The sequence below is a fragment of the Pezoporus flaviventris genome, unplaced genomic scaffold (assembly GCF_033815535.1).
Source record: "Pezoporus flaviventris isolate CSIRO_AGI_PZ_B2104156 unplaced genomic scaffold, CSIRO_AGI_Pfla_v1 ptg000031l, whole genome shotgun sequence".
NCBI classification, from domain to species: domain Eukaryota; kingdom Metazoa; phylum Chordata; class Aves; order Psittaciformes; family Psittacidae; genus Pezoporus; species Pezoporus flaviventris.
Window position 1 is genome coordinate 4079151 of NW_026892579.1, and position 12069 is coordinate 4091219.

Sequence of the window (12069 nt, forward strand, 5' to 3'; positions counted from 1 at the left end):
AGAGTATTGGTTTCAGGCTCATCAGGAGGGCACCCTCATCCTTCCCTCAATTATATGAATCCAGCAGCAGTGCTGTTTGCAGTTGCTTCTTCTTCAGAGCTTATGGACAGAAGAGCCAAGCTAAATGGGGCACTGTAAGGATCTTTTTTTAGCCTGTCACACTGGGACCGTGAATTGCAGCAGTGCAACTGATGCTTTTGCAGAGCGTAAGGAACGCTTCTTTCTCACCCCATGGGATATGTGACGATAGGGTGCACAGAGATGATCAAGTGCACTGAGTTAAGCAGCAGGCCTGTGTGACTGATTTACAAATACCAGTGTTCTTTATTTACACAGACATGTAAACAACAGAAGGTAAACAACACTGCCCAGCTCGGTCTAACAAACAGGCTGCTGCTGTTTCGCTTCAGGACCTGAGGTGTTTTAGACATTTCACAGAAACTGTATTGACAGCAAACACAGGAAGGCTACGAGGTTACCTTGACACTTTCTTCTTTGCATGGGAATCGCATGCATGGTGTGGCAACACGAGGGAATGGCCACAAAACAAGCATATGGAAAGAACTCACTGAGAGCTTGCCTTAAGGTCAGGTATGGCTGGATTTAGCAATATTTGTGAGTAGTACCACTGCAACTAGTCTGTACTCTGACAGCACTTTTCCACCCGAGGATCTGAAAGCACACTGAGAACAGACTACAGATCTTTGCTGCATCCTTTGCAAATTATCCCACATTTATGTGCAAGGAAACGGAGAGCCTTCAGATAGCAACTTTTGAAGAGCTCAGGTTTTACTAGTCTCATTTCACAACCTTGTGCTTTCAATATAGCACCGTTCTTCTTCTCAAGAAGACAATTTAGGATAATCTTTCGAATCCAAAGTGACGCTCCAAGCACTGCAGGTAGAAGGGCAGCCGACAGTCCCAGTTGCTACTAGAAGCTGTTTCGCTTCAATGACGCCTCTGCTGAAAGAGAAGCCAGCTACTATATAATACATTGCACCCATCCCTGTGCTTTTTCAAGTTTGTCCAAAACCAGAATTAAGGGTAGCATTAGCTGCAAAAGAAAAACTATTTTAACACAACTGTGCTGATCTGCTGTCTTGCAAATTTAACTGCCGCAGCAAGCCAAGCCATACACACACCATGTTTTACTTCGTCAAAATATTTCAAATAGAAATTTGTAAGACAAATACTGGAGCAATGAGGAGTTCAGGAAGTTTCCTGCTTTGTGCCAAGGAACAGATTTCCTTTTAGTTTAGCAGCAAAAGCATCAGCTAGGACTTGAACAGGATTTAATTCCCAGCTGCAAATTCAAATTTTGGTTCCACACACACTTCCTGAAGAAAAAAACCCAAACCCCAGACTCACAGGTGTTGGGTTTGTTGTTTGTTTGTTTTTCTATTGCAGAGTGATCACCTTGGCTTGAACCCAGAACTGGTTTCAGCCTTTCTATCTGTTTCTATCATGAACAGCAAGTTAGACGGGCTCAGGTCATACAACAGATCAAATTCAAGCATGTAAGAACTGCTGCTAAAAAAGCAGCCAGGAAGGTGGGTTTGAGCATGTAATTTAAATGCTCAGCTGCCTTCTCTTGTGCACATTATGCTTTAAGTAGTTTTGCTTCTTTTACTTTCCCAGTAAGAACTACAGTGATGCACTATCGTCAGTTTTAAGAAAGGAGATGAATCACCACAACCATAAGATACACCATTTACAGCTGCCAACAGCAGGTAAAACAAAGACGGAGAAGGAGGACTGTTTTCCTTAAATAGGTATTTCTGCAGTTCTTTCAATCTCCCAGGTGAAAAGGAAACTTAAGAAATTCTCCTTAAATAAAAGCTATGTACAAATTGCACACATTGCAAGTGGAGCACTGAGATCAGTTACAGAAAATAAGATGTACAGTCTTCACTGATAACATCTCTCTTGCTATAAACAGTGATAAACAGCATATGCTTTCTTCAGATGTCAGAACCCAGCAAGACTGCAATATTATGTACACAGGGGCTTGTTTGCCTTCTGCCTCCCGCAGCAGAGTCCTTCCAAACTCTGTTTTCGCTTCAGAAAGCTGTGCGGTGACGTTCCTGCGCTCAGTGTCTCTCCTGCTCCGGCAGATCACAAGAGAGCTGTCATTGCTGTCTGGCTTATTGGCTTTAGGCAGTCTCTGGGTGTCGAGTAACCCTCGCTCCCGAGGGCATTCGGCTGAGGTTTCTGGTAGTCCGTGCTGTAGCTCACAGAGGTCAGAACACCGTTAACTTTGGGTTTGTCGTAGCTTATGACACTCTGGGGTGTCTGATAGTCTCCATTCATGGTTTCGGTCTTACATGAACTAGAGAAGCTGCCAGCAGAAAGCGCATGTATCTGAGATGAGATTACAGGTATGTTGTAGCCGTTTTCAGAAGGGAAGTTATTCTCTCTTGTAATGTGCCTCTCTATGATGGGGGTGGCATATTCAGGCTCTTGGCTGGTCAGTGGCAGGGCATATTCATGCCGGTTAGCTCTGTTTGGACAGTGGTAGTGATTTTCGAACTCTAAACTCCCCCTTCTTCCCTCATCTTTAGAGTCCATGGGTCGAAAAGTAGATCCTTTCCGTGTCACCGTCCCAGTCCCGATCATGAGAGGCTGCTGATAATCTAAAAGGAAGCATGAACTGCTCAATAAGGCATAGACTGGTTATTTTAGGTACACAATACTTATGCATAGATATGTATTTTATATTGAAAAATGACTCTGATTGTATCAAACACAAGGTGATTAAGAATGTGAGAAAACCTTTCCCCAGTGCTGGCCCTATAACCCTCTTCAGCAAGCAAGCAACCCCTTTTCTTACTCCCTCCCTCCCTTTCCCCACCTACCCACCCAAATAAATTAACATCATTTCTGGAGTATACTCAAAAGCCCTAAAACCCAAGATATAAGTCAATGAAACATTAGCAACAAACTGGAGAAAAGGACATTGCCCGAAGATCCACAAATGAGAAGTTCTCCAAAGCAAGTGTTCCACTTCCGAAATAATTAGAATGCCCCGAGGATTCTGAAAGAGCCTGACCAAGTGCTGGCTTTTTTTAAAAGGCATTTTGCAGTAGCTGACTGACAAGAAGGATGAAGCTAGGCAGAACGTCAGCCAAGAGAGTCAAGGGAAGTGTGAAACACACTAAGCCAGCTCTGCACTGCTGCAGGCACACAAGGGGGATGAGCCATAGAAAGAGAAGTGGGACTGGCACTGCCAGAGGAACTGGGATCGCCCCGGTCAAGGGGAACAGACCAGGGGATGAGCAACGGCACAAGCAGGAGCAAGGAGCGGGATGGAGGAATTGCAGCCTCAAGAAGCATGTGTTTACACCTGTAGTCAAGGCAGATGCCAGGCTGCTGTGTAAGGAGGAGATCTGGACTAAAAGGGTTTTCAAAAAATCCAGCCATAACTATTATGAGGAAATTCAGTGTTCCAACTTTCTCGCTTTGGTGCTAGTGATAGTCTCTTACAGATACATACGGTGGCCTGAACAGCTCTAGTAAGTGGCACTGCTAAAGTATCATGTTTTGATGCAGGCGTGAAGAATTTAGCTCAGTTTCTGTTCTGGCATCGTGGCTCATCTGACATGAGCGTCGAATTCGATCCCATATGTCCTGTGAATCTTTTTGGCAGTTCCTGGCTACATCCCAAACTTCAGCATGTAGGGTGAAGGTGTTATGATATTTCACTAAGTGCTGCAGCTCTTCCTGGCGTCGCTGTCACCATCCCCAGCAATCTCTCTCTCTCAGGATGGAGCATCTCCACTTTGGGAACCAGCAGGCAGCCAGGGATTTGATGGGAGGGGATTTCATGCAGCATGTTAATCTATATGCAAGTTGTGTGCTCTCTGCAATTAATTAAATGGCGAATTTCTGGGCTGCATTCACGTCTTAATTTCATGTTTCTTATTTTTAAGGAGACTGTAGGTGAAATGCTAAGTCTGGGGAGCTGCGAGAGTTAAGACTTGCCACAAACGTGGCGGTATGGGAGGATGGAGAGAGCAGAGGCTCCCCAAACATGGCCAGGGGAGCCAGATAATCATAATTTGTGAGTAACGTTTATTCACTCCCTTTCCTTCATGAAATAAAACTGCTTTATAGGTCTCTGCATATTTATACTGAAAGTTTCTGCAAAGGATTGAAACTGTCTTTGAAAGATATCAAGGGTAGCACCATATGGAATTACAGTAACCATCTACTTGTTTTTCAAATGTATTTCTCTGCCAAATGCATTGGAGGAATTCTAAGGAATTTCTAAGGTCTAGAGGCCGGAAACAGCAAATTTATCTTTCTGGAAGATTGCTAATCACTGATCCCATGAAATGGCTGGTCTCACTAGCCCTTCCAGGCAGACTAAACTAGGCAGGGATAAGATGTGCTAAGAGGATGAATGAAAGAAGTCATCCCTTTGGGATGCAAATAGTATTAATGTGGGGATTTGCTCTGTCCAAACAGTGATCTGGAGCCAAGGTAGAACAGGAGAGAAGCACTGTGGTGTTTTTTTCTTTCTCCTTCATCTACCTGCTGCCACTTTAGGAGGCCTGATCTCCAAAATAGTGAAGGCACCAGGAAGGCTGCACAGGGATCTCACTCAGCACAACTTCCAGCTGGGCATGAAGTCCCACCCACAAACCAGCCAAGTAATTGTTGTATTTGCCCAGTGGCAAGGGGCATTATATGTTGTTCAATTCCCAGAGACATTTTTATTTAAACTGAGACACAAAAATTAGTCAGCAGAGACAAACTACCCTATCCTAGGTGTATTGTTGCACTGCATCCATGCCTGAGTGCCTTCCATCATTACCTTCAGCTGTAACTGTTTCAGTCATAAAGTCTTTCCCAACAACTCCAAGATAGACATTTCCAAAATAGTGGTCTTTTTCCTCCTAATATATTTAGCTGCTTCACTATATGTCTGGGATGAATACAGATAAATCTGTTCCTGGGCCTCAGCTTGCATGAGAGCTGGAGCTTGTAATATTGCTGGCGTGTCCATCCCCCTATTATCTGCTCTGCACGCAGAGCAAAATGAGTGCATCACAGGCAAGCAGTTGTTACCTGCCATGTCACTGGTGACCAGATCTAGTTTTTGTGGTGTCTCCTTCTCATTATTATAGCTGATGGTAAATTCAGTTGACTGATGTCTGGTGAAGGGCTGCTTGATTTGTTTCCAACAACCTGTGATAAAGAAATAAAAATAGAAGGTTTATCAGCAAGTTAAAGGCTTACAATCAAAAGACTTCTCAGAAAGTTTAATTTTTGGTGTCAGTATATAAAAGTAGTTAAAAAGCAAGACTAAAATGGGCAGTTTGTAAAAAAAAAAAAAAAAAAAAAATCCACCTAAATTGAAAGGGAGAAAGTGAATCATCAAATGAGATTTCCAAGTGAAAACAAAACTTTATAGAGGATTTTCTTGGCAAGAAGGGCTAAAACTCTGTAGGTGTAGGTATCAGCCTTGAAATAAGTTAAATGTTTTGCCATTGCTTAGGTGGCAAAAATAGTGCTTAAAAATTCTTTTTTTTCTTTATCCGGTAAAGTAGCATTGCTTCCATTTCCTTGATTTCCATTTCCATTTCCTTGAGCACCTGCACTCAACAATTAATTTGTTCTCACAACACCCTTGTGAGACACAAAATCAAAAATCTACAGTGTCAGGCACTTGCCTGGAGCCTGCGGCAGGAGGTCTGTGGAGAGGTGGGTTTGGCTTCCAGCTGTCTAAGTCCCAAGCCTGGTCCACAAGGGCTTAGGAGCTTCATTTGTGAAGCACATTTGCAAAAAATGAACTGACTGGGTAAGAGGCTATCTCCATTTTCTTGGGATTTGTCCTCATTAGCAAGTGAAAAAGGATTATGATGTGACCTTGAAAAATCATATTAGGAAATATGATGTTAAGTACAAATTAATTTTCTAATGAGGGCGAGCTGCAGTGGGTAACAGCATTCCTTTCACTGACGTCAGCACCTGATGAGGGATGAAATTTCAGAGCTGAGCTACTGTGAGGCACTTGTCAAGAGAGATGTGAATTGCTTAGTGGTTTTCTTTTCTTATGGAAAGCTGAGATTTAGGAAGATATTCCTCTACAGAGCTGGCTGGCCAGGAGCAACAGCTAAACCCCAGCTTCCAAGGTGACAGGAGACTGCTCTAGAAAACGTTATTGAGCAAGACAAAGAATAAACTTCACTAGGGCTTTGTAAGCATCTCCTAAAGCATAGTCCTCAAGCCAATCCCCTATTCAGATTTTACACATGAAGTACAATTCAGTGTTGTTAGGCTTCATAAATACAGTCCCAACCAGGGAGGGCAGTGAGATGGAAATATTAAAGCCATAAAAAAATTATTAGCTCTTCCTTTCTTGGAAAAAGGCAATCCCCTATGATGTGGGGAAAAGGAAAGAGGCAATTTTCTGCAAAACAGGTATTTTGGAGGAGGGAAGGAAAGGAAGGGCACCTGGGAGCACTCTTAGATGCTAATTCATGCACTTTGTATAATAGATCTTTTGCTAATTGCCTTTCTGTCATAGAAACCAAATTATATTGTTTCTCAGGGCACAGTGCTAGGATGACACAAGTGGGACTACTGCTTGCTGCTTCCCTTGTATGAAAAGGTGAATTTGAACAAGGAAACGTGGATACTATTTCATAAGCATTTCATGCTCAGTTGCATAAACCCCTTCCCATAGGCCAAATGGACAGGACACAGCGCAGGATTCTCCACTAACCTGATTTCTGAGCACTGGATAATCCATAAGAAAGTCCCTTGGCTTCTCGCCTGTGAGGAGAGGAAAGCATTTATAAACATGGGCACTCACAGCGTTTCAGCTTCATGCCCTAGCTCCATCAGAGAGTGCCTTTGGGTTTAGCTGCTGAGGACAACACTTCACTGAGTTCCTGGAGGCTGGTGTTTACTAGAATGTAAGGAGCACAAACCAGTGCTTTGACATTTTGGTTTCCCCCATCTATATGCAAGTTGTGAGTGCCAGTGTTCAAATTTCTTGTGTCTGGCACTCATCAATTTGGTGTGTCCATGTCTATATGTGTCACTCCAGGGTAAGTTTTGGGTCTGCTCTTCTGAATTCTTTGGCTAGTTTAGGGATTTACCGGCAATCCAGGGCAGAGCTGGGTGCTGCTACTGATGAAGCAACTTCACGAGGGTATTGCTTATACTTCAAATCCCCATCTGCTCACAGAAGCACTTCCTGGCTCTGCATGTAAGTGGAGGTTCATATGAATGGACGTCTAGCAGGAATCAAAGCTAACAGTGCTTCTTCCACTCCTCTGGCTTGTGAAATGGGTTTAGCTGCTTGCCAGTGTACGTGTGCAACTCCTTATAGCTGGGCTCAGCTTTCAGCCTGCTAGATTAAGTGCTCTAACTTAAGGGACTAGGAAGCAGAAACATAACAGGAGGGAAATAAAAGAAAATGATCCAGATAGACAGCTCAAATCCTCCCTTCACTGAATTTTTACTTGGCTTTTATGTGGAAACTAATCTGTTTTAGATTGCTTTACACCTCAGTATTTGTGGGTACCTGTAGGCTGAAGAAAACAGTTACTGGTTACATTGAACTGTAAATTGGGGTATGCAGTTCTGACCCGCTTTACCTTCATTTTTGTCTGACTAGGGGAGATGTACAAAAAGAATACAATTTACAGAGACAAGACATGAGTTCTATTTAAAAGGAAGACTGCAGAACAGGATCGATTTCCAGCTCCCTGGAAAAGAGGCTCTGGAAAGAGGGCACGTAGTTGGACACACTAGCTAAGCAACCACAAATGCCTCCAATGACAAAAGCCAGTATCTTACTTGCGTAGGGCTGCACAGATACAAATTCCAGAGAACAGGAACAGACACAGCACGATGAGGATGGGGACAATTATAGCGGTAAGCTTCAAGCCTGCATAAGGGAAAAAAAAAAGGATAAAAGTTTAAAAGCCAAATTACTCTGAAGCTGGTGATTTTTACTACAGAGAATACAGCAAAACACAGGTAATCTTGCAGGAACACTCCATGCAAGAGAGCATGAAAATGTAAAACTAGAAAACTGCAAAACCACTCCTCAGCCATACTTCATTGCCATGGACCTATGTGGAACAGTGTTGAGAGGAAGACTTAAACATACTTTGTCAAGGCTGACACTTGACTTAACATCTATATGCATCCTTACAAAGAGCAGTTCTTTCTTATTACACGCTAGGTAACTTTCAAAAGCCACTTACACACACTTTGTTTTCTGTTGCTTATGAAACTGTCAAATGAGGCTGCAATTTTATATGCTGAGTATCTGGCTCGTGCTGAACTGGTTGAAATGTTTCAGTCAAAATAGTTCAAAGATTTCCTGGAGTAGAGCTAGGGAAAAATCTGTTTAGCTTCTGGTAAATTCTAACACAACATGGTTTAGGGCAGGGATTTGAGAACTAGCAGTGGGATGGCTCTTCTGTCAGGAGTGCGCCTCCTGCTATTCCTACAGACACTTATCAGGCTGTTAGAATAGGGTAGTACACATGTCCACAGGGTATTTACAATTTAGCAGATGAAATCTCAGTAGATTTCATTTTCAGTGAACACGGATACAATCTACCCACATCGTTGCACAGATGAACATTGCTCTTAGTCAGAGCAGTGCACTTTCAGAAGAGCTTTTTTTCTTACTGTGATTGCTTCTTTCTACAATTATCAGCTGCCTAATGGGTAGCAGTGCTTGGTGCACTGGGTCTGGTAATTCCTTCCTGGCTACGGGTCCTCCAAACAGTCAGTATAAGCAGCAAGTTTTGTTTGTTTCCTTTTAAATCTGAGAAGTTACCTCTACAACATTACAATATGAAGACTCGAATATAGGAAGAAGTATATGAATTATGGTTGTCTTGAGTCCCCATGAGCACAAGCATTATGGGAAAGTGTTTAATTACACAGCCGTGCACTACTCTACACTACTTAGAGCTGGTGACCTGCTCTATAAAAAGTCATGGTTGTGTAGAGAGAAGGTAACATATTTTGAGACCACTGCCTTACGTATACAAAAGTTACAAAATCCAGGAAGAGAGTGGGGATCCACAAAACTACTGAGTGCTCAGTATAGTCCCTTGAACCACCTACCAAGCACAGCAAATAAACCATATGGCAGGGAAACAAAAGCTGGCTGTTTCACACATCAATATCTTTTCATGCCTTAAGACAAAAAGAACCTATGCTTCTCCCTCTCCTCTCTGTCATTAACCTTTAATCAAGTCTGAAGGGAAAAGTTCTGATTTGTGAGAAAGTTTAAAGTTCACTCAGGCTGGGCTGAAGATGTGATGCATCCTAGAGAAAATGCAGCACTAGGTCGTCTTACCTAAGTTAGTTTCTTCTGATGGGATGGGCTCTGTTACAGTCCTGTCCTCTTTTCCAAGGGAGGCTTCTGTGCTCTGACTTGGCTTCTGCCACATTGAATGTGTAAATGAACTATTAGCTGCAAAAGAGAAGGGCACATCAGTGGCACTGTGGTAGCACAGGGGCCTTTGGAGGCACCATGGGACCCTGGGGAGCAATGCTTACCCCATACCTTGCATAATTCGACAACCCATCAGCTCGAGCTTCAATGCTATTCTTTGGTTCCAAGTTTGAGGGATAATTCGCACGTAACGGGCCACTATTGGAGGGATGAAGTTATTGCGTACTACATCACCGGAGTTGGAGTTGCCTTGGAATATCTGCAACAAAGCATAAACAGTTTGTTTGCTCTGGTTTAAGTCTCTCTCTTCAAAGTGCTCTTGACATCCAACTTCAAAGGTTTTCATTATTCTAAAACTAATATAGTGATAATGTGGATATTTGGAATTGAGAGTTCTGGAAAGAAATAATCTTTTTTAGTTCTGACAGATGATGACATTTTTCTGTTAGCTCAGAGAAGAAAGACTATCACTCTTTTTCAGTTCTATGTAATTTCTAGTTAATATATGCTGGTATAATAATGCTATCATTTTTTATTTAATAGTACTGCAGACTGTTATACTGTACTGTACAACAGTACTGTTGCCCCTACTTGGGCAATGGGATAAAAATATAAAAAGGCAAAATTTAAGTGAAATATTTCTAGATATTTTAGTAAAATGGTCAGTTTTCTGTATCAAGTTTGAAGAGTGACTGTTAACTACGCATTTGTGTCTTCTTTTCCCTGCATTTATACAGTATTCCCTAGAATCAGCACAGCCCATGTGCAGAACAGTAGTCCTAGCAAAATTAGTTCTTGGAGATGCTTCAGCATGATTGAGGAAAACTAAAAAGCCTGATGAGATAGGGAAGTGAACTCAGCATATCTTAAGATAAAATGTCAGGCCACATGGGGCTCTGAAGGGACAGGTTTTTCTCATGTGCCTTAGCTGAAACTAAGATCATATATAATACTTTCATAGGATTGTTTGTATATGACAAGTCATTGTAGAAAACTGCAAGCCTGCATATTTTCAATAGCTAGCATCCACAGTTCAGCCACTGCTAGGTTGTTTTGTTACTTTTGAGGCCAACACCTGCTTAGTTTAACATTTAAAAAATATTAAACTATTTAACATTGCACAGTGAAATTCCTGCTATACAAGCTGAGAAAATCAGAGCTGGTAGGAAATCTCTCTACAGCTCCACCAAGTTTTCTAAACTGCCATCAGGACTGAGGACCAGGTAGAGCCATATTGTGCTGAGCTCCCTCAGAACTGATGAGTGAAGGTCTGACTGAACCCTGTGGGGCAAGGAGGGGGGCTTTTGTTGGGTGTTTTTTTGTTTGAAAGGAAACATGAGGTTTTCAGGGAAAAAGTTATCAGACAAACCTGTGCACCACATCCACTGTCTGCAGGAGCTAGGTGCACTGCTTTTATCTGTTCATTGCTAAAGTCGCTTAGAGTCCGTGAAAGCTGTTGTGTGGACAGGTATCCTGGTGTAAAAACATTTATTTTACATTCAGCTCCATCAGTTCCTCCTAACAGAGGCAGGCTGTGCCCACTTGTGTCAGCAGAGCGCTGCCAGCAAGGGGCAGAGAGCCCTGGTGATCATAGCACAGCCTGAGCAGAAGCTTGGCCCACAGGCACAGCTCCACAGCAGCATTGTGTTTTTACCGGAGTCAGTTGTTTTGCATGTGTGTGGAGGGGGTAGGCTGACCATCCTGGTGGATCTAAACCTGAATCTCAGCTTTGCTGGTGCCATACTAACCAATGCTTCTGCATTGGTACAGTGTTACCAGCTTAGGCAAGTGCTGAGCTGAGCTAAAGACTTGCCCAAACAGCCTGTTGTACATCTTTAATTACACCATTCTTTTAAGAGGACGATACAGACGTACACATGCCTCGCTGTGTGTGTCTCACAACTTCAGCAAGCTCTGGATAATTTCCTTGTTATGACAAGCTCACTATCTACTCTGTGGCCGTAAATTACAGTGGTGAAGACAACCCAAGTCTAGACAAGTCTGAAACTCCTAATCTTTCTTGACAGTGAACGCCTGCCCTTCAGTGTCAAAGCAGCATGCACGTTATTGCTCTGTATTTTCCTACCCCTCCCACTTTCCCTTACCTTTTCTTCATTGCTCAGAATCCCTTTGTAGGTTCTCCATTTTGAGTTGTTATTTCTGTAGTTCATTGTAAATGTCTTTATGTAGAAGTTGAAATTCAACGTCATGTATCCAGAACCAGTGGTCTTAATCCCTTTTAATAAAATGCAAAATACATTTTCATTTGTTAGGTGTGTGTTTTAAAGGAACATTTTTAAATGCAAATAGAGAGGCCAAAACAGTTCAGAGAACTTGGCCTACAAAGTCTTAATTTACATTTCAAACCATGTTAAAATTGAATTTAAAAATTGGGAAAAGAATGGAAATAACTTCTAAATTGAGAATTTACAGCAATGGAATTTTTAACAGAGTCCAAATTAATGACTCAAAAAAATGGTAATTGCTTTTTGATGTTACAGTCCTTATCCCACACGACATCCTTGTCTCTAAATTGGTGCGACGTCAATTTGATGGATGGACCACTGGGTGGATAAAGAACTGGCTGGATGGCCGCACACAAAGAGTTGTGGTCAATGGTTCAATGTCCGGCT

The 12069-nt window shown here is 42.4% G+C and overlaps 1 protein-coding gene across 1 annotated transcript in view; it reads right to left on the reverse strand.

Moving 5' to 3' along the window:
- Window positions 1-301: 301 nt before the first annotated feature.
- DCBLD1 (discoidin, CUB and LCCL domain containing 1) overlaps window positions 302-12069 on the reverse strand; it is a 48517-nt gene continuing 36749 nt past the window's right edge. The window contains exons 9-15 of the mRNA XM_061460054.1: window positions 11542-11672; window positions 9548-9695; window positions 9338-9454; window positions 7813-7903; window positions 6731-6780; window positions 5071-5190; window positions 302-2633 (exon numbers count right to left, since the gene is read on the reverse strand). Coding sequence (XP_061316038.1) covers window positions 2116-2633; window positions 5071-5190; window positions 6731-6780; window positions 7813-7903; window positions 9338-9454; window positions 9548-9695; window positions 11542-11672 — 1175 coding nt within the window. The 3' untranslated portion in view covers window positions 302-2115. The remainder of the gene's footprint in view (window positions 2634-5070; window positions 5191-6730; window positions 6781-7812; window positions 7904-9337; window positions 9455-9547; window positions 9696-11541; window positions 11673-12069) is intronic.